The 20,560-nt window shown below is 38.1% G+C and overlaps 1 protein-coding gene across 1 annotated transcript in view; it reads left to right on the top strand.

Moving 5' to 3' along the window:
* The window catches only part of PPP1R16B (protein phosphatase 1 regulatory subunit 16B), a 711,559-nt gene that overhangs the window by 608,335 nt on the left and 82,664 nt on the right, over positions 1–20,560 (top strand). Inside the window, exons 6-7 of the mRNA XM_044090460.1 lie at positions 848–973; positions 16,722–16,797. Of these exons, the coding sequence (XP_043946395.1) occupies positions 848–973; positions 16,722–16,797 (202 nt within the window). The remainder of the gene's footprint in view (positions 1–847; positions 974–16,721; positions 16,798–20,560) is intronic.

Below are 20,560 nucleotides of genomic sequence, written 5' to 3'. Positions count from 1 at the left end.
TTGCAAACAAGGCAGTAAGATCTCAAGAAGAAAATCTAAACAAATGTGAGGCTTGATAAAAACATTAAGATACTTACAGTACAGTATAAATCTAGATAAACAAAACTGTACATAAATACTAAACCCCAGCAGAGGAATTAATCAAAGCTTACTGTAGAATAAATATGTACACAGCCAACGGCGTTCTTATAAGTGGCAGCTGGTTTGACAAGTATGAATGCATTGCCTGATTCAGCTTCTTGAGTTTGGATTGCTTTCTTGGAAAAGTTAAATAATATCCAGAACTACAAAGATACATCCTTTGTATTGCAGAATGTGAGTAGAATGTTATCATATACATCACAAGGCGAGATTGTGATCTTGGCTGAAACAAGATGGCTAACATGAAAACTTCAAAGGTTCTTTCTCCTAAAGTGAAATGACTTTTGAGTTGATTTTATTAAATAGGAAATTTCAGGTGACAAACTATTTACAGAATATTGTTGATTTTTATAAAGTATGGAGATTTCAGAGGCACAACCCATTGGATAGCGGATGTGGATGCTTACTTTCACAAAAAATAGAGCTGTCTTTCTGTTTTCAGCCATCTTGCCATGTCTGATACTTCATTTTGGCAACTTAGTTTTTTGGTCAGACATTCAGGACTGGTGCAAAACAGATGCTGAACTACTCCTACTCAAATGAGTTGATTACAGGCTCCCGCCTTAAGTTACTTTTGTATGGTCTAAGTACATTTTGCATGCTTTATGTACTTAAGTGTATACAATCAATCGTTTTACTGACTGCACTTCATTGTCAGTGTACAGCAGTGTCAACCTTTTCTTTGTCTACTTTTTTGCTTCTTCAGTTACATATAGCTGCAGCAAACGGTTACACTCAAGCAGCAGAACTGCTTTTGGAGCATGGAATCAGGGTGGATTCTAAGGACTGCGATGGCTGGGAGCCCCTACATGCAGCTACTTGCTGGGGACAGGTCAGTATTCTGTTATGTATATGCTTAGATTGGGTCTAGGTGAGTAATGTAAACCATTCATTTATTTATTGGTGTCTTCGGAAACACGTATTGAGTTTCTGAATGTGTTATTGAATTGAGGGGGCTGATGGTCTTTTGGATACTGGGATTTTTAGGAAACCCCATTATAAGAACACCCTTTTACACAGGCGTAGTATGCACCCCCCTATGTGTTCAAGAATATCATCAAAGGACAGGGTATGAGGGCATTGAGATTGAATTCATCTGGTGCAGGTTTTATTTCTGAGTTACATGACCTCAAGGATAGGTTACGTGTTAAAAGTTATAAAGGAACTGAAGTGGACAACATTTTACAGATTGTTCCCCAAAGGAATGTATCAGCTAAACCTTATTATTCAGAACAAGTAAATCACCCCAATGTTACAGCATCTTACATTGGCACACGCAGTAGGATGTCTTTACCGTTATTTTATACAACGGACACTAGGAAGGTGACAGAGGTTGTTAATAGGCATTGAAGTGTCCTAACTATTGATCCTGATATTAGAAGGATTATAGGTGACACTCCACACTTTATGTATAAGAATAAGAGGAATTTAAGGAGACTTTTATGCTACCCAGACCATTATAAGGTTCCCATGACTGATGTGGGTAATGTGACATTGTCTTGTGGTAACTACATTTATTGCAGTTACATTGATAGTAATGGGTTTTCTGAACATCCAGATTCTGGACATAGATTTTATTTTAAATTATACAATGACTGTCCCTTAATATTCAAAAACAAGCATGTTGATTGTCTAGCCTGTTATAAATCCCAGAATATACCAACGGAAAAAGGTCCGGTCACTCAGACTTCTTTCCGTTCTTATTTCCATAACTTTTATTTATTTATTTATTTATTTATTTATTTAACAAAAAATTTTAAAAAAACTCTATAGTCCAGATTCTGGACATACCCGAGAGGCAGCATGGAGGAAATACAAAGGAAATCAGGTATGTTATTTAAAACTAAAGACATGTACCTGATTTTCTTTGCTTTCCTCTATTCTGTCTCTCTCTCCTACCAATAATGTAGCCAAAACTTTTTGCTTTAATAAAATGGAGCAGTGGAGACTTTGTTTTCTCTGTTGCTTCCTTTTCAAAGCATTGATGTACTGGGAATGCATGGGAATGTAAGTCCCATACGCATGCGCAGTACATCAAAACAAGGCAGCAGGATACCACCAGCCACAGAAGAACAGTATGGCGCCATTATACAAACTCATTATTTAAGAAAAGTACATTTTTTTTTCTTAAATAATGTCATTGTATAATAGCAATAACCAACTCCGCGGTTGTGGCATGTTGAAATTTACCCACAGTTGGCTTTATTTAATCACTCGGGCTTCGCCGTCATGATTAAACCACACCAACCATGGGTAAATCTTCAATATACCACACCACGTTCTCGGTTATTGCTTAAATAGATGCTCCATGCTCTACATCCCATATAGTGTATCTTGTTCATTGTCTACTCTGCCATGCGTTTTATGTGGGCAAAACAGAGCATTGAAGGATAGGATTAGGGAACACCTGTATAATATACATCGGGCTTCCATGAATAACGCTGTCTCTGAAGCATGTTATTAATACTGGCCCACAACATGTGTTTCAATTCCTGGCTACAGATAGGGCACCACTCAGTATTTGTGGGGGTGATGTCAGGAATTTTGCTGAAACAAGAGACGTTAGATGGATGATTAGGCTGAGAGCAGATCAGGGGAGTGGACTTTATGAAAAATTCCCCTGAAACCTATCTTGAAGGGTTGAGGACTTAGGAGTTGGTATAGCCTTTGTTGCACCAGATTTATGTTTATATTTTTATACAATTTTTATGTGTATTTAATATGTATATATTTTTGTTGTATATATTTTATATATATATATATATATTTTTTTTTATTTTTTTTTTTTGGGGGGGTATATATATTTTATATTTTGTGTTATGACAGGATTTAATGTTGTGTGTATGCCTTTTACCTAACATTATATTGGTGAGGTAGGATCTGATTGGTTAATTGCTGATTAATTGTTCTATAAATGTTTTAATAGTTTTTATTCAATGCATGGTCTGATGAAGTAGTTGTGAAAGTGCTTACCAGCATTAAACTATAGTACATGATCTCCTGAGTAGTGTTTTATTCCACTGGTTTGGTTTTGCTATCTTTTATTTGTTGTACCAGCGGTTTATTCTTCTCAGCTACTATACTTTTCTTTATTCATATCCAGAAATAATTTAAGTATTGAAAAGGCAGACCATCATTAATATGAATATTTAGTTAACTTTTTTTCAAAAATTACTGCTTTCCTTGAAAATATGCACACACCAAGAATTCAAATAGTATGGGATTATTGTAACACTAATATTAATGTGCAAATGTGAAGGTAATTGAAGAAATGAAATGATATATAGTGTTTGTCACAAGTAATGATTGTGTCGGCACTAAAGGACAACTTTATTTTTGAATGGTCGAGGCTGTTTTGTGTTGGATCCCTCAGCTGACAACCAATCACATCACAACTGCATTTAATCATTTGTTTTTTTTTTCCTTGGTGAGTTGTACATGCCCAGTGTGTTGGGGGGAGGTGTGCTATGTTCCCTGTAGTTGTGCTACTATTATAATCAGCTCCAATGTTACTATGACATGAAGGTAAAAGAAGTCCATTTACAGTGTCCCATTTGGAAGATCTGGCATTTTCTGAACAAGATTAAAATATCACTTTGTGCAGCTGAGCAAAGAGTATAAAAATAAGAGCACAAGAAAAATATCAGGGATGAAAGAAGTTAAAACCAGGTGGGAAGGGAAGCGACAAGGGGGTAGGAGAGCAATCGAGAAAGGAGTGGAGCAAACCTAGGAAGGACGAAGGCTAAAATGAACCACTGAAAGATTAGAATAAACCCTATGTGTTTTAGGAAAAAGAAACATTGTGTAGCAATTAAAAAAAAACTGAGAATTTAGAAATGAAAGAAAAACTTGTATGCGAGATGAAAAGCAGTCAAATGGTCTAATTTTTAACTTGACCAAAACAAAACCGAAACCGTGATCTTTGAACAAAGCCATATGGATGTCATGAAGACACTTTATGCAGCTGTAACCAGTGATGAAGGATGCAAGATGGCTGCATCTCGTCATTTTGTTTGCTTTGACATCTGGTTAGATATGCTGCCTCATTTAGCCTCACACAGAACAAGCAAAAGATAAAATCCACAAGCTAGTCTTCCGTAAATGTAAAAGGTCACATGTCAATCCAGGCTGCAGAAATGCAACTGGAAAATTCATTCTTTTAGTCCCACTGAAATATTACCTTGGGTTCATTGTCCCCTCCTCCAAAAAAAAAAAAAAAACGGCCTCACTTCAAATTACTTGTGCGGAAATATTACACTCACTGGCTCCTACAGAGAACATTGCAGTGGTGTTCACAGAAAGGCAAGTGACTTTCTGTTATAGAATATACAAACCTGCTACTGGGATAATTCCTATTTAAATTCATGAAAACAGAGTCCTACCCTCAGCTCAAACAGGCTGCATTGTATCTTCAACATCTGATAACAATGCAGAGTAACACTTTCACTAAGATAATGGTAAAATAATATATTTTACACTAACTAAAAATTCTCAGTCGCATGACCTAAGACTAAGGATCGTCTCCCCTCTTTTCTAAGAGGATTTCCTAATTCTTCAGTCAACTGATAGAATATTTGACTGACCGTAATTCTTTTAAGCAGGCTGGTATTACTTTCTTATGATCTCATCTCCCGTTGATTGCTAGGGTTTAGTTTACATTGCTTCTTATCTTTGTTGTTAACAAGTATTTAAACATGTTTCTTCAGTCACAGTCTCTAATATCTCCAGTATAGTAAAGAATACGCCATGCTGCAAGTGGTCAAATTATAGTCATGACTGTTCAAATGCATTGATGTCAGAATGTTATTTGTATAATGTATAAACATTATATGTCGAACCTGTACTTTTGCACCCAGGTTGGGTGTAAAGTGGGTCCATGTTGGTGCATTGCATTATCCTGGCCAGAAACTATATGGATATTTGGATGGCTGAAAGGCACAAAGTAAGGATCGATGGTGGTCCTAGGGAGCATCTTATTCACGATGGACAGAGTATGCACGTATGGGTCAGAGATGGCAGGAAAGTAAAGAGTTGGATATGGAAGCCATAGATGATAAGATGACAACTGACTGGAAGAGAAAGGTTAAGAGAAAGAAGGAAAGAAGTGTGAAAAAGCAATGTTATCATCCAGGCAATAAAGTTACTAAGGTAAGAGGAGACGACGTTGCACTAACCCACTGACAGCTGCTGTAGGCCACTTAAGGCAAGTGCAAGGATGCTAAACTAGGTGTGGACAGAATCAAGGGATGGACAGGGAGGAAGAGAGTGGTTATGATGGAACACCTCAACATACTTGAGACATAGAAGAGTATCTTGTCACCCAAAGTCCTAGAGATAACAGACTGATTGACATATTCAACCTGGGAAAGTTTAAATAATATTCATTTTTTGGAAACAGGAGAGCAAGAAACTCTAGTCGATTCATCTTTATGTGGGATGAGGTTAAGGGTATCTGCATGTGTTTGTTACAAAAGCTAATAAAGACTATGCCAAAGATATGTAGAATAAACTTTGAATGGCCATAAAGGTACGGATTTAGGATTACAGGAGAAAAGGGGAACAGAATATGAAAGTAAAGATCTGGTGTACAAAGATCTAGGTAGGTAGAATTATAGCAGTGGGGAGAAGCAGCTTCGGGGAACTATAACAATGAACTGACATTACTTCAGTGGATGTAAATTTGGCTTCGATTTTGAATACAGTGGTCCATGGCATGGTGGAGGCCTATGTCCCCAAAACACTCAATTTAAAATACACTATTATCAATGCTGCATATCACTGGAGAGACGGGTCTAGTACATTTGAGGAATACGGACAACAGTAGGAGAAAAGAAAGGAGATACGAAAACTGGAGAATGAATAAGAGATATTATTGACAGGTTAATGCAGAGAAAATGAGGCAGCAGAGTACATTAAAACATGATAAAAAGATCAATAGCAGCCTATCAAAGTGACGACGGTATTCACAGCAGGTATATTAGAGAACGGAAGGAAGCAAGGAGAAAAGCCGAAAGGGCAAACGATAAACAGAACAAGTAGCACATCAAATGTTTCAATTATTATTTAACATCGTTGTTTAGCAGCAGGGAAGCAGAAAGTGGTACACTAGTCTAGGAAGACAGGACCGAGACAGGAAAGAGATGGACAGACACACACACAGATAACTGATATAGTGTGAATAGCCCAGGGGAGTCTGGAAGAAGATAAGGTGAGGGGAAAAGATGGAAGCCCGACAAAAATCCTAACTTATTCAGAGCTTCCTTGAGCCTGGCATGACAAGACTTGGATTGCTTCTAATACCATCTGGACTTACAAAGCTGATACAAGTATATCTTTTGCACTTGCTGTAACTGTTTCAGTAATATTTAACACATTTCTGCTGTGTTTATTTATTTTGTTGAATTAAGTACTGTTTTTCAGCCTGAACTTGATGAAGAAACTCCATCTGTTTGTTATTGTACTGCTCTTAGGTTATTTTAACAGTAGTCTGATATTTCCTAACCTCCTCTGATACTGCAAAAGCTGTTCTGAGTTTACCAAAGTTCTCCTGAGTCTTCCAAAATATTTCTAAGTTTTGCAAAGTTTTTATGTGCTGTGAACATTTCTCAGGGTTAGTGAACTTATTTCCAAGGATTCTTGATATTGCAGGAATTCCTACTTCTGTTGTAAAGCATTTGTTACTGCACTTGAGCTTAAAGCCAGTTTGTTTTACACTGGCAGGGTTCTTTTGCACTCTGGTGGGAGGAGAGAGCCGAATTCAACCCATCCAAGGTGGAAACTAATGGTTGATAGCTTATTGTGTTTTTATCTGATTTGCCTGTGTGTTTAACTTTAAAAGTCTTTCATCCTGTTGGTATGAAAGCCTAGACTCGGTTCCCTGTAGCTGCATATAAGCAAACCTCTCCAGTTTAAAATCCTGTACAGGAAACTCTTTCCATAGTATCCCACTGTCCACAGCTGCTCAAAGAGCTGCCAGTTTGTGCAGAGGATGGTACCACTGCAGGTCATCTAATAGTATACTACTAAACACTCTCACTTTGACTTTTAAGTGACTCTCCCTTACTCCTTCCCATCTAGAAATTGTGATCAATCGCCTTATATAGCATAGGCTAGATTCAGACCTGCTCTTAAACCAGCCATCTTACATTAAGAGGGCCTCCCTGCACAGTTGTGTAGCTCAGGACCCATCTGAATTGGGGATTGCTGGAGAAAGGCTCTGTTTGGGACTGTCTCATTGGTAGTTGTGTTAAAACTGTTTAAATTTACATGTATATAAACCTTGCATTTGCATGGCTTTGCGCTCAGTTTACTGGAGCTCCTCAAAGTTTGACAACTTTAATAGAGGTCAGCAGTGCATCTGCATTGAAATCCAAGGCATCCACTGAAAAAAAAACTAAAAAATAAGTATATTTTTAGCCAGCACTGCACTTTGCTAACTGTATTTAATTGAATTACTGCTTCATCTTTCTGTTTGCGATTGTGTCCAGCTAGCCCACTTCTGTACCATATACCATATTCAGAAAATTCCTGCTTCAATGGATGTGCAGTTTCTCATAATTTCTCCTGCCAGCTTGATTGATATGGGCATCTTGAGGCAAAGTTGCAATTGCTTCTTGCATATTGGCAACCATTTACTTCTAAAGGAAACTAACACCCTATGTGAGAGATGCAAATATACTGTGGAATTGGAGTCAATTCTCTCACGTAAAAACAAACTAGACATCAAACAGGTTGTCAGCACACATGCTTCACCTTCTCATGCAAACCTCTCACACAAAATAAGGTCTCAACACATAAACTCACATATGTGGAGGTACTCACTAAAAGTATAACAAAAGAACAGAGACCTCCCAAACGAACACTATCCACACTCACTACCAAGCAAAAAAAAAAACACTACACATACCAACACACCCATCCATGTTTCAACAAATAATCCCTAAGGCAAAACACATTGAATGTCTAGGTCATAGGTGACTCCAGAGTGAGACACACACAGATGCCAGAATCCGACAAATCATGCATGCAGTCACGTCACTCAACAAGTACCATTATGACTCTGTCATAGTCATGTTGGAGTGAATGACTTGAGACATACCTCTCTGGACTATATGAAGAGAGACATGATGGAACTCTCTGATTATGTGTCCCAGACAGGTATGTCCATAGCTCTAAGCAGTATCCTACCCTCACCAAGGATGATGCCACAATATAAACAAAAAAATGATTGACTTCAACAATTGGCTCAGCTTCTGGTGTCAGTCCACAAGAATTCAGTATCTGTCAGCCTGGGAAGATATATGGTAGACAGAGCTCGCTGTTTTGCTAGAAATGGTCTGAACCTGTCCCCCCAGGCTTCTGAATATTGGCAAAGGCCCTTGCCTCCCCCATAGTGCCTTTTTAGGCAATGTCAAAACAAGTTTTCCAACATAACAAAACATAATCAAGACAAACTCAAGGTCATGCTGCTAAATGGTAGGAGTTTAAACACAAAACTGCACTCCCTGAAAGCACTCCTTACCTTGGAGGATACTGACATATGTGCAGTTACTGAGACATGGTTCAAGGCCACTGACAGCACCCCAGCTGTGTAAGGCTACAATGCCTTCTACACATTCAGACTTCAAAATGAGCATGAAGGAACCAAAGGTGGAGGTGTATCCATTGTCATTAAAACCAAATACATTTCAAGACTCAGACTATTCCATGTCCAATTAACTATTGTGAAAGTACCATACCACATCATTGCTAGCTATAGATCCCCCACCATGAAACAGGATAAGCACACCTCTTAACCTCAATTTACTGGAATCCCTCACCATACACCCCAACACCTTAGTCATGGGAGATTTCAACTATTCTTCCATGGACTGGTGGACATACATGAGAAAAAAATAGAGATTCCTGGGATTTGTTAACACAAATGTTCTGGAACAGATAGTTTGCACCCCCACTAGGGTCTCTAATGCTCTGGACATAGTACTCACCAACATGAGGGGGTCACTGTAATTCCCCATGCGTGATGCCCTCCCTGGTTAGGTCAGACCACAAATCAGTCTTGTTTGAAGTAACTAGTGGAACTGACACCCTCACAGGAACAAAAATTATAAAAAAAGTTTACCAAAGCTAACTACAACCTATTAACCAATGGTATAAAAAGCTTCATACTACCCACAATCACAGACATCAATGATCGCTATGCAGAAGTGTATGCAAATGCCCTGTACAAACACTTAAGCAACTGAATAAACTCTGCTGTACCTGACTGGATCAAAACCAGGTCTTCCTGTAAAAACCTGACACTGTGGTGGACTTCAAGTATAAACAGATTATATAACAAAAGGAAGAAACTGTCCAAAAGCAAGATAGATATCACTCTGCAGAGGAAGAGTTCCCTCCTAAACCTAAACAAGAAAATCATAAATTTTGTAAAGTCTTCTAAAGCAAATTATAAAACTAAAACCGCATCCCTAGCCAAGGATAATCATATGACATTCTTTAACTACAACCATAATCTAAAAGGGAATGCCCAGCTATGCGCCAAACTGGTTGTAGATGGGATCACTTATACTACACCTGAAGATATCGCCAACCTGCTAGCTGACAGATTCAGTGCAGACTTCACCTCCTGTATCCCCACCTACCACATCCCAAAGCATACCTGACACCAGACCTCTGCCTAGTATTTCTAAAGAACAAGTCATCTCTGTGCTCACCAAGGCCAAAAGCATGGCCTGAATGGGTCCAGATAATATCCCAGGTTGTTTACTAAACAATCTAAAACAAGACCTAGTGGATACACTTGGCATTCTCTTTAATCATAGCTTGAGAACTGGCTATGTTCCTATAGAATGGAGAACAGCAACAGTAATCCACTGCACAAGTGAGGGGGGGGGGGGCATCAACTGACCCTGGGAACTACAGACCCATAAGTCTAATCAGCCTGATCTGCAAGAACATGAAAATAATTATCATGGACCTTATAAACAGGGACATAATTAACCTCCAATCTCTTGATCCAACCCAATTTGGTTTTGTTAAGGGTAGATCATGCTTATTAAACCTGGTAGACTTCTTTGAGAATGTCACCAAAGCCATGGATGAAGGTAAGATGGTGCATACAGCCTATCTTGACTTTGCCAAGGCTTTTGACACAATTCCCCACTCTGGAAATATAGTGAAACTCTTCCAGACAGGGAGTCAGTTGGCTCACCAACAGAACACACTCTGTCAAAAATGGTGACTCCACCACCACCAGTAGACCTGTCACCAGTGGAGTACCACAGCGGTCTGTGCTGGGCCCCTTACTGTTTGACATCTATTTCTCAGAAGTCTGTGCCAAAGTAGACAGCCTTTGGCCCACCAAGTTCACTTATGATTGCAAACCGGAAGCAATCACTGAGCCCCCCAATGTTGTCAACATATTACAAGAAGGGCTAACACAAACAAAAGATTGGTGACAAAGCCATGGTCTAAAACTAAATGCAGAAAAATGCATTTTTATTCCCTTTTGCAAAATGGAATTCCCTACAAATACAGTATTGACAGTAACCCCTGAGTTCCAACCCAGTGGTGCAAGACTTGGGAACACACACTGATAGCAGTCTGAACTTTGACCACTAAGTTTCCACAGTGGTAAGGACAGCCTTCTATGTAGTGCACTTCAAAAGCAATGGCATAGCATCCTGGTCAAGGGATGTTATAACTCTACTGTACTTGACCCTCATCAGACCACTAATAGAGTATAATGCACCCTTTTGCATGCACCTCACCAGACACCTGCAGCAGCTGGAGAGACCTCAGAGGTTTCTCCATAAGAAAATACAGGAACTCTAAACCATGACCTATGGAGACGGGCTGAAAGCCTTGTTACTTTATTCTGTATCTTATAGGCTGCTGAGAGGTGACTTATGTCAGGCCTAAAGGGCAATCTCCAACCCTACCCTAATGAAAATGCTGCACATCCACAAGTCAAATGGCACAGGAGTCACTTGCTCTAGAGATATCAGCCTAGCTTGTGGCATTAATAGAACATACTGGACAGACAGATATTATCTCCCAGAGTCTGCTGCTTCTGGAATTGATTTCCTATTCTTGTAAAACAGAGCTCCTCACTGACCCTATTCAAATGCAGCCTAGATATTTGGATGGAAGGCAGCAGATTCACCCCTGGGGTTGCATCCATGGCAGTCATGGACAAGGGTAGCCAGTGTTGATCACAGACCTGCTCTTGCCATAAATTCGTTCAGCAAACTACCCAAGAAGAACAAATGAGGATACTTGGTATTAACATGGCTAGGCTTGTAAAGGCTCTAGTGCTGCTATCCTAGTAACCTCCTATGAACCTATAAAAAGGATTTATGAGGCTTTAGGTAAAACACCTTAAAAATGCTCATCTGCTGCCTTTGTGTAGTACTGACTAGGATAAAGGAGTTTTTAACCTAATTCACAAAAATGGATCAAACAGCAACTCCAGAGCATTACAGTCCATCAATCTGACTTTGGGGGTGGCCTAAATGTTGGAAGCAGTACTGAAATCAATGCTTACAATGTTTTGAGGGTAAGATGAACTGATCCATTAAAGACAACTCTGAATCACAACAGACAGAACCTGCCAAAATAGACTAATTCAGGTTTCTGATTGGATCCGCAGGGAGGTAGATATAACTACCCATGGGTCTTTATCGGATGCTCGAACTTTCAAAAGATCAAGTGTCATATGGTCGACAACATATGATCAAACTTTTGAAAGTTCTAATGCTTTAACGGAGATCTCCGTACAGAGCAGAATGGGAAGATTTCCCTTTTCTGCACTGTAGTACGATCTTAGAGTTGGTATATTTAAAGAGCAGGCGATATGTGGGGTGCAGCCCTTGCAAATGTTCAGGTAGGTTATTTGTGTAGTTTGTTTTTTTTTTTGTATGTTCGAACTTTTAAATATTCGATCATATGGTGTCGACCATATGACACTCGAACCTTTAAATGTTCGATCATCCAATGTAGACCCACTACCCATGTATGATTTCTCTGGATTTTAGCAGAGCGTTTAAGTCAGTCATGGGACACACACATCTGGCAAAAATAAAAGGGTACAATCATACCTCTCAGCTCAAGAAATCTGGACAAAGCCAGAAATAATGGGAAGACAAAGGCCCAAAAATAGGGACAGATTTTAAATGTTGTTCCTACAAAATTAGAATCTTGTCAGAATAACAGGTTTTACATGATTAGGTATTTTCTGAAGAATATGAAGTCTGAAACTCAAATGTTTGTCATTATGTAGTTTTATTTACTGACTACATTCCTCAGTGGTTTGCCAGTAAACCATAAATGTTATGAGAAACAGACCAAAAATATGAGGCAAAAATCTGGAGAGTTGAGAGGTATGACACAATGTGGTAGTAAAGTGTAGGAATAAATGAAAAGCTGTTTACATAATTTAGAACAGATGGGCTTATTAGGAAGACCTACAAGAAGATAAGTAGGTGAGAAGTGATGACTCAGATAACTCAGTAAATTGATCCAGTGTTAATCTCTGACCTCAAGCATGGCATGGAAAACTGGATCATTTTCTTCAAGGATGACAGCAAGACTGAAGAGTGGTAAAAGATGGAGGAGCAGCAAGACTGAAGAGTGGTAATACATGGAGGAGCAGCAAGACTGAAGAGTGGTAATACATGGAGGAGCAAACTGAAAAATAAATCAAAGGAAACTACAGACGTGGCTTAAAATGTGGCAGCTTTACTTCAACTCATCCAGGTATTTGAAGCCACACCCACAGAATGAAAACCTAAGGGTAAAATATGCAACTGGAGGAGTTAGATAGAAGAGTTCATAGCAAGTAAAAGGACCTGGGATAATTATAACTGAAATCATAAACCACCAGGGGCAGTCTAAATGATGAGATATTTAACTGTAGTAGGATTCAACACATAGAAGGCTAATAATGCATCTGTATCAGGCAATAGCTAGACCATATGTCTGACAAGTGCTTGCATGCTAGCAGTTCACAGCACACTTGCTGTAAATAGCAAGTGCCCTCACTCCAACTAGCAAAATCCTGATCAATTATTTAGCCCTCTGACTACGAGACCTTACTCGGGTGTATAGCCCTACCAGAACCCTAAAACTAAACTTAAAACTCCCACCCAGTTCCTAACCCTAACTATAGCAATCCTCTCTCTAACTTTAATGTAATTTATCACTTCTAAAACCTAAAACTCCACCCCCTCCATAAACCTAAAGTCCCTGATTGCTCCCTATTCCTAAAATCCTAAATTCACCTCCTCTAACTCCCTAAACCTAAAACTCCTTTCCTGCTCTCTAACCCTAATGTCCATGATCACTCTTTTACCCTAAAATCTCACTCTCAATTTGACAGAAACTCTCATCTGTGCTCCTAAACCCTCCTGCTCCCCCCACCACAGCTGACGGACATACTCTGTTACTTTATTCAGGTGACGTTTGTCAGCTCTACTCTCGCCACATGCATGCTGCACCTTACTTATGGTATATGTAGTTGGCCGTATGAGCTACAGGATGACCAAAACCATGGTCTTCACATGGCTGGGACTTGGGTATTTGCATTACACCTACAGTCCACAAATGGAGTATTCTGAGGATTTCTAGAAGTTTGGGGCAAATGAGGTCACAGCGCTGATAGGAAATTGAAGGAGACTAAGACGGCGCATTGAACACAGGGTATAACAATGAGGAAGAGGAGGTGAAGAGAAGAAGAACTCAATCTTATTCTGTAGAAAACAGAGGAGACATAAGGACATGATTTGGATGTGTAATACTCGGTGGGAAATAGAATATAAACCCAAAGCATTCCAGAAAAACATCACAGCACAGCACAGGACACTGCACAAACTTACACTTAAAGAAAAAACGCACAGTAAGAAGTTATGTAGATAAGTGTTTTTGTTATTTTATTCAACAGTACTTCATCATGTTTTACTGGCAATTTTTCATCAGTATTTTTTGAATTTGGCAAATTGAACATGATTTCAGTGGTAGAGAAGTGCAAGGCAGTGCAGCAGGGGCTTAACTGTGACATTAGAAAAAAAAAAAGTTTAATCTTGATAGCAGAAAGCATGTTTTTAACAGAGAGGGTATGTGAACAGAATCAGTTACTAGAGTAGGTAGTGAATGTTAAGATATTTGAACCCTTAAAGTAGCATGTGATTCATGTAGGGATGGTAGGCCAGCTTCCTTACGCTGGCTGCTATACTTGGGCAGTTTAGATAGATTCACTTTCTCCTACCAGCTAGTTTACATAAGATAATAAATAATAGGGTTCTTGCAGCAAAGAATGAGGACTTCATTGGCAGATTTGCCTAATTATAGATTCAGGATGGCTCAAGGACAGCCTAGAAGAAAATCTATTTTATTTTCAGATTTATTGGAAAATTCTAACAATACATTGCAGAAAACCTAGAAATTTCTGTACATCCTCTTTCCATGCCTTTACAGATGTGTAGGGATTTGGGATCATCCATAGCGGATATGTTTGTGCTCCTGTTGGTTTAGAACTTTATAAGGGCTTGTGATCATCCATGGAGGATATGAATATGACTCTAAGGAGTCATACATTTAAAAGGGCTTCTGATCATCCTTGTGGGATATGTATGCAAGACTATAGACTTATAAACTTAGAATGGCTTGTGATTACCCAATGGGGATATTTTTTAGGTGATTACACTCCCCTTTTGCTTGCTGACCATCAGCTCTCCTGTTACCTATCCACCCATTCATTTCACTTAGGTAAGAGTCAGCCACAGGAGCTGTCATACAGACAGCCATCAAAGGTATCCATGAGGGTGTGTACTTGACTCTGTGTAACATCTTTGGTACTGTGCAGCATGATGTATTCAGATGCTATGCATTGCATCCTGTTTCTACCTCATTGACTACATACTTCATTGTACAAAAATGGTGCATAAAGCCACAAATTAAGCATATGAACTGTGTAAAACCTTGTGGCACAAAATGTTAAGTAATTTCAGACTGCAAAATGAACTGGAATATGTATATAATTCTGTCAGGCAGCACAGAGGACTAATTCTGTGACTTGTTTCTGCAGTCAAGGGTTTGTTTCCCTCAGCCTCCATTTACCTGCTGTCTATAGCTCTCAACTTCTAAGCACAAGAAATCTGGGAAAAGCCAAAAATAATGGGGGGACAAAGGCCCAAAAATAGGGACACATTTTAAATATTTTGCATTTATAAATTTAGAAAGTTGGTACAATAAAATGTTTTGTGTTAACATGCATTTCTGAAGGATATGAAGTCTGAAATTTAAATTAAAGTCATTATTTAGCTACTAAAATCCTCGGTCATCTTTGAGAAATCCAAAAATTTTATTAGGAATAAACTAAAAATATGAGCCAAAATAAATCTGGACATTCTGTGAAAATTTGTACAATTGAGAAATATGCTACTTCTGACACTAAGCAAGCCAGACAGGGCTCCTCTGAAAAGGTCCATGGGCATCAGTGCTGTACCCCGTTAACAAATACCAGTAAAATGAAAATAGAATATACAAAAGAATAACCACCATAACCCAATAAAGGTAAGAATGCCAACTGAACTAAGAAGTGTCATTATCCTGGATGAGGTAAATGTTTGGGAAAGAAAAACAGAGATTATTTCTCGTTTGGTTGTAATATTTTTTTTCTTTTTTGTCCGTATGAAAAATTATCATTCTACATGCCTAAATATCTCAAACAATGCAGCAGTGTGAAGGTGCCAGTGAGAATGGGTGATCGTGTCAGGTTTTTGTGAGGGAGGAATGACTGATGAATGAATATAATTTTAGTAATTTTAGAAACATTTAAAATGAGTCAAGTTCTAGTTGATTTAACTTTTCAATTAAGGCATTTAATGCAACCTTGTAGCTTGATATAATGCACTGCAGTTTGTTCTTTAGAGACCCCATGTTGTTATATCTGATAGTAAGTTGATTATTTTGATTAGAGATAATTAATATGAAGTTAGAATATGTACAGTGAATGAACCTTTTGCTAAGTTGAATGAAATCCAAGTCCAGAGTTCAGTTAGGTGATATGGGAAGTTAGTGTTAATCATAGTTCAGGTTAGTGAAAGTTAAAGTTTTTGATCCAGTTAAGAGAAACTGACAAAGGAATATATTGAGTTTTATGACATCATTTGTAGGCTAGCCTGCATTGCACCTTGCTTATCTCGTGGAGAGTGAAACAGTGGAAGGCTTAACAGTTCTTAATTAGCTTCAATTACTACAGTCCTGGGTTGAACAGAATAAAAGACAAATTCACTTCTAGGTTTCTGCTGTGCAATGTATTGGAAAGATGCAGCAGTGAATTAAACTGAATTACACATGAACGTCAATATTTCTTAATATCTGGATCTTCTCAAATCCTTTTACTTTGGTGAAACCGTGAGGCCTCTTTAGAAGAATAGTTTCCGTGATGAAATTCACAGTAAGGTAGTAAGTCTTCCATTTAATGACTTCAGTTGCATAACTAATAGATTTGATGTTTCATTCTACCCAGTGACTTTTCTTTTTTAAATATTCAGGCTAATTTGAGATTTTTTTTCCAGATGCAGGTTGCAGAACTGCTTGTGTCTCACGGTGCCAGTCTGACAGCGAAAACCCACCTTGATGAAACTCCAATCGGTAAGTACTTCACTGTTTAATTGTCACTTGTTGAGTAATGCACTGCTGTGGGAAGCTGGTTATGCTGGTGATGCATAGTTTTTTAAGGCTAACAACCAGATGGAGGCTGTGATGTAAATGCGGTTCACTAAAACACAGAATCCCACAACTGCCATGCAATACTCTCCTCCTGCTGCTCAGACTTGTGGTGAGGATGTGTTAATTATTACAGGATATTGCAATCAGCATACATTCAAACATGAATTTAGAATGTACGAGACTTAATATATCATCAGCTTCATAGAAAAAAGCATTTAAAAACGTTTTAGTAATATATAGTGCTGAAGAATAGAATGTGCATTTATTTAGTTTAGTTTGTTCATTTGTTTATTTATATTTGTTTACAGGGATAGTGTACTGATGAAAACTGATCAACAGCCTGGGTGAAAAAAGAAGATTTCACAGTTTCTAAAACAAAACAAATGCAATTAGTTCAAGAAAAAAGTAATATACAGTTCACATTGTCATTTTGTTGTGATGATCACTTTTGTCTTAATTTGCAACACGCTCAATACATCAACCAATACCATCTTCTCTCTCTCAAAAGCAGCATGGCTTTTGGTCTGGTCGCAGTACATCCACAGCTATCTGGGCGCTCGGTGACAAAATTATTCTTGAAATGGACAAAGGCCTATTTAGTGGAGTCATTTTTCATGACTTGTACCATAGCCTTTGATCTTGCCAATCACTCAGTTCTCCTAGTCCATCTCACTGAAATCGCCATTAGTAATGACATAATTACCCAGGTTCAAAAACTGCCCCAATAACTGCCACTTCTCAAGTTATTTCCTCAACCTCTACATCAGTCCCTCTGCTGAAAGGTGTCCCTCAAGGTCGCAACTGTCCTCTTTTCAAACTAAAAAACAAACTTGTCTTAAAGTCGAACTTCAGGATGGTTTTCATGACCTTATTCAATTGTCAGCATTTAAAAATTGCTACTAATCTCCTCTAAAGCAAAAACAATGCTTTTTGACATTAGGCAAAAGCTTACTTCTACCACCAGGCCTCTAAAAAATCTTGATCATATTAATAACACTATTGAAAATGTCACATCATTCAAATATTTAGGGATTTGGTTGGATCCCTTCCTAAATTTCCAGCTCCACCTGGATTAAACACACAAAAAAGAAACAACTCTCTCCTATTCTAGGCTAATAGGATCTCCCCTTTTCTAGTCAAACCCTGTAGAAATGCCATAAGAAAGGGCAGCTTACTAGCTCAGATAAAGAAATTGTCTCCTGCCACCTACTGCAGCTTTAAAATGAAATGTATCCAAAATTCAGTTCATTTCAAATGCTGTTTGCAGATTGATTATTCTCTCCGCAGAAAATGAACCCCACTGCAAAACTATTGAAAAAGCTAACTGACTACCTATGAAACAACATGCTGACTTTATGTTTGCCTTTCAACTATTTAAACTTATCAAGAATGACACCTTCCAGACTATTCAGACAGGCACCAGCATACAACCTTAGGCATTTCATGTTCCCTCCTTCAAACCCCCCAAACTAGGCCTTGCTGAACAGACCATGCTTTCTCAGTCCTTGATCCCAAACTGTGGGAATCTTGTCCTTTTTTTAAAGATCATTCCTCTTACCCCATTTTTCATTCACTAACACTCTTCAAGAGAAACCTTGACAAGTGGATGGGAAACAGAATATTTACCCCGGGAATCACTGCAGTGCCTCTGCTGGATAGAGGCACAAAGAACTAATGGCTCTGCTGGACAGAGCCACAGGGAACTAATCTAAGGGGGCGGCGAAAGCCAACACATTCTGGCTAGGCTTACAGATGCCCTCGGGTAGACAGCCTAGTACTTAACTATGAACCTATAAAGAAAAGCACATTTCAAGATGCTGGGAAAATGCAACAGTTAGCACTCTAGTCATAACACTTAAACCTTTCATTCTCCTCTTCCATCTACATACCTCCTACTGTATTTTTGAATGAGATTTTTTCCAACTCTGATTTCTACTATATATATATATATATATATATATATATATATATATATATATATATAATGTATGTATGTAATGTGTTTTTTTCAGGCACTCTGTATGTAATTTCAGTTATTGCCTTCTCTATTGCCTTTATACCCTCAAGCCAACTATGATATTCACTTTATATATAATATATGCATATATTGCATTTTGTCATTCGCTCTGTGTATAATGTCAGGTATCTGTTGTGTTTTCCCTGGAATGAGACTGAAATGAGTCCAATGGGATCAGTACACTACCCCGGTTAACAAATTCAAAATAAAGTGTCTGCAAAACAAATTATCTTTTGGAGAATGGCAAGTTTGTTATGAGTGTTGTCATCTGTAATTAATTTACAACATGAATTTCAAACTAGATTACTGCCAGTATATGCAGGGTTAGAATGAATTAGTCAGCCTTCTCATATGCACATTATGAGAGGTTCCCCACAAGGATCAGTGTCAGGGCTTGTCTTATTCAATATCTTTATCATGAATAAAAAAAAACAGGTGAAAAGGTCACACAGAAAAAACACCTAGGCAAATTCAACAACAAAGACCCAAGCAATGCAGAGTCACCAGTATGAAATGCCTTAGAACGCAATAGAAACAATGCCAGTGAGTTATATACAAATGACCCTGTAAGGATAAATAAGTGTTTCAATGGCATGGCTTCTGAATGCTCACTGACTTTTTATAAATCTTTATTCATGCATTTAGGCCAATAAAGCCAAACCCCACTCACTGTATACATGACAATTTTTGCCTTTCTTATGGTGTCATCTGTTCAGTATAAGTGGATAGCTTGGCAATTATATTGAAACGCACAGCTTATAAAAAGTCTGATGTCCATAACATTAGGATGATTGCAAAATGTCTTCAAAACGAATGGAAACAATAACTGAAGAAGTCACACATACACATAAACATCTTTAGTCATTTTTCAAGCTAGAAAATCTTGCGAGAATTCCAGTGCAGAAATTCAGAATGGATGAAATGGGTTTACTTTCTTCAGCTCATTGCTAAGATCTCAGTAATTATGTTGTTCTGTTGTTCTTGTTATCCGCTCTGTGGTTTCATAGTTCTCATCCTGTCAGTTTCACTGCCCCACAATTCTGAGAGGAATACAGTAAACCCTGTAAGAAGAAAGCAAAGTTTTAATTAAAGTTAACCACAATCATTTGAAACATCAGAAATAATACACAAATGTTGATTTCTGAACTACTGTTTTGAATTATGATATTTTATAGAGGAGACCTTCCTCAGACAAAAGGTCATTTTGTGAAAGCTCCTATATTAAAATATACATATACATACACGTGTGTGTGTGTGTGTGTGTGTGTGTGTGTGTGTGTGTGTGTGTGTGTATATATATATAAAATTATATATACATTAGTTTTTATTCCTGTACATTTATCCGCATCAAAATTGAAAGTACACAGCATTTTCAGACGTCTGCAAGACTCCCCTGAGATAGGCTAAAGCCTCTACAGGGTGACATCCTGCATTCTTTAACTGTTGTTTGCAGAAATATCATTTTGGATTTTCTGGAATACTTTTCATTTTTGCTAAGGGCCATCTTTTAAACATTTTGCAGTCCTTTCGAATGTTATGTTTGAAGCCTAACTCATAGAAAACTGAGACTTCGTTACAGCTCAAAAAATCAGAACTCATTATATTTCTTTATTACCCATATCTTAAACAAAAGAAAAAAAAACAACTTAAACCTTGGCAGAGAAAATA

Source organism: Protopterus annectens, chromosome 12.part0 (genome assembly GCF_019279795.1).
Source record: "Protopterus annectens isolate FY-2018-M chromosome 12.part0, PAN1.0, whole genome shotgun sequence".
In the NCBI taxonomy this organism is placed as follows: domain Eukaryota; kingdom Metazoa; phylum Chordata; order Ceratodontiformes; family Protopteridae; genus Protopterus; species Protopterus annectens.
Note: the sequence above shows the minus strand (reverse complement) of the source record. Positions and strands in the feature narration are given on the sequence as shown.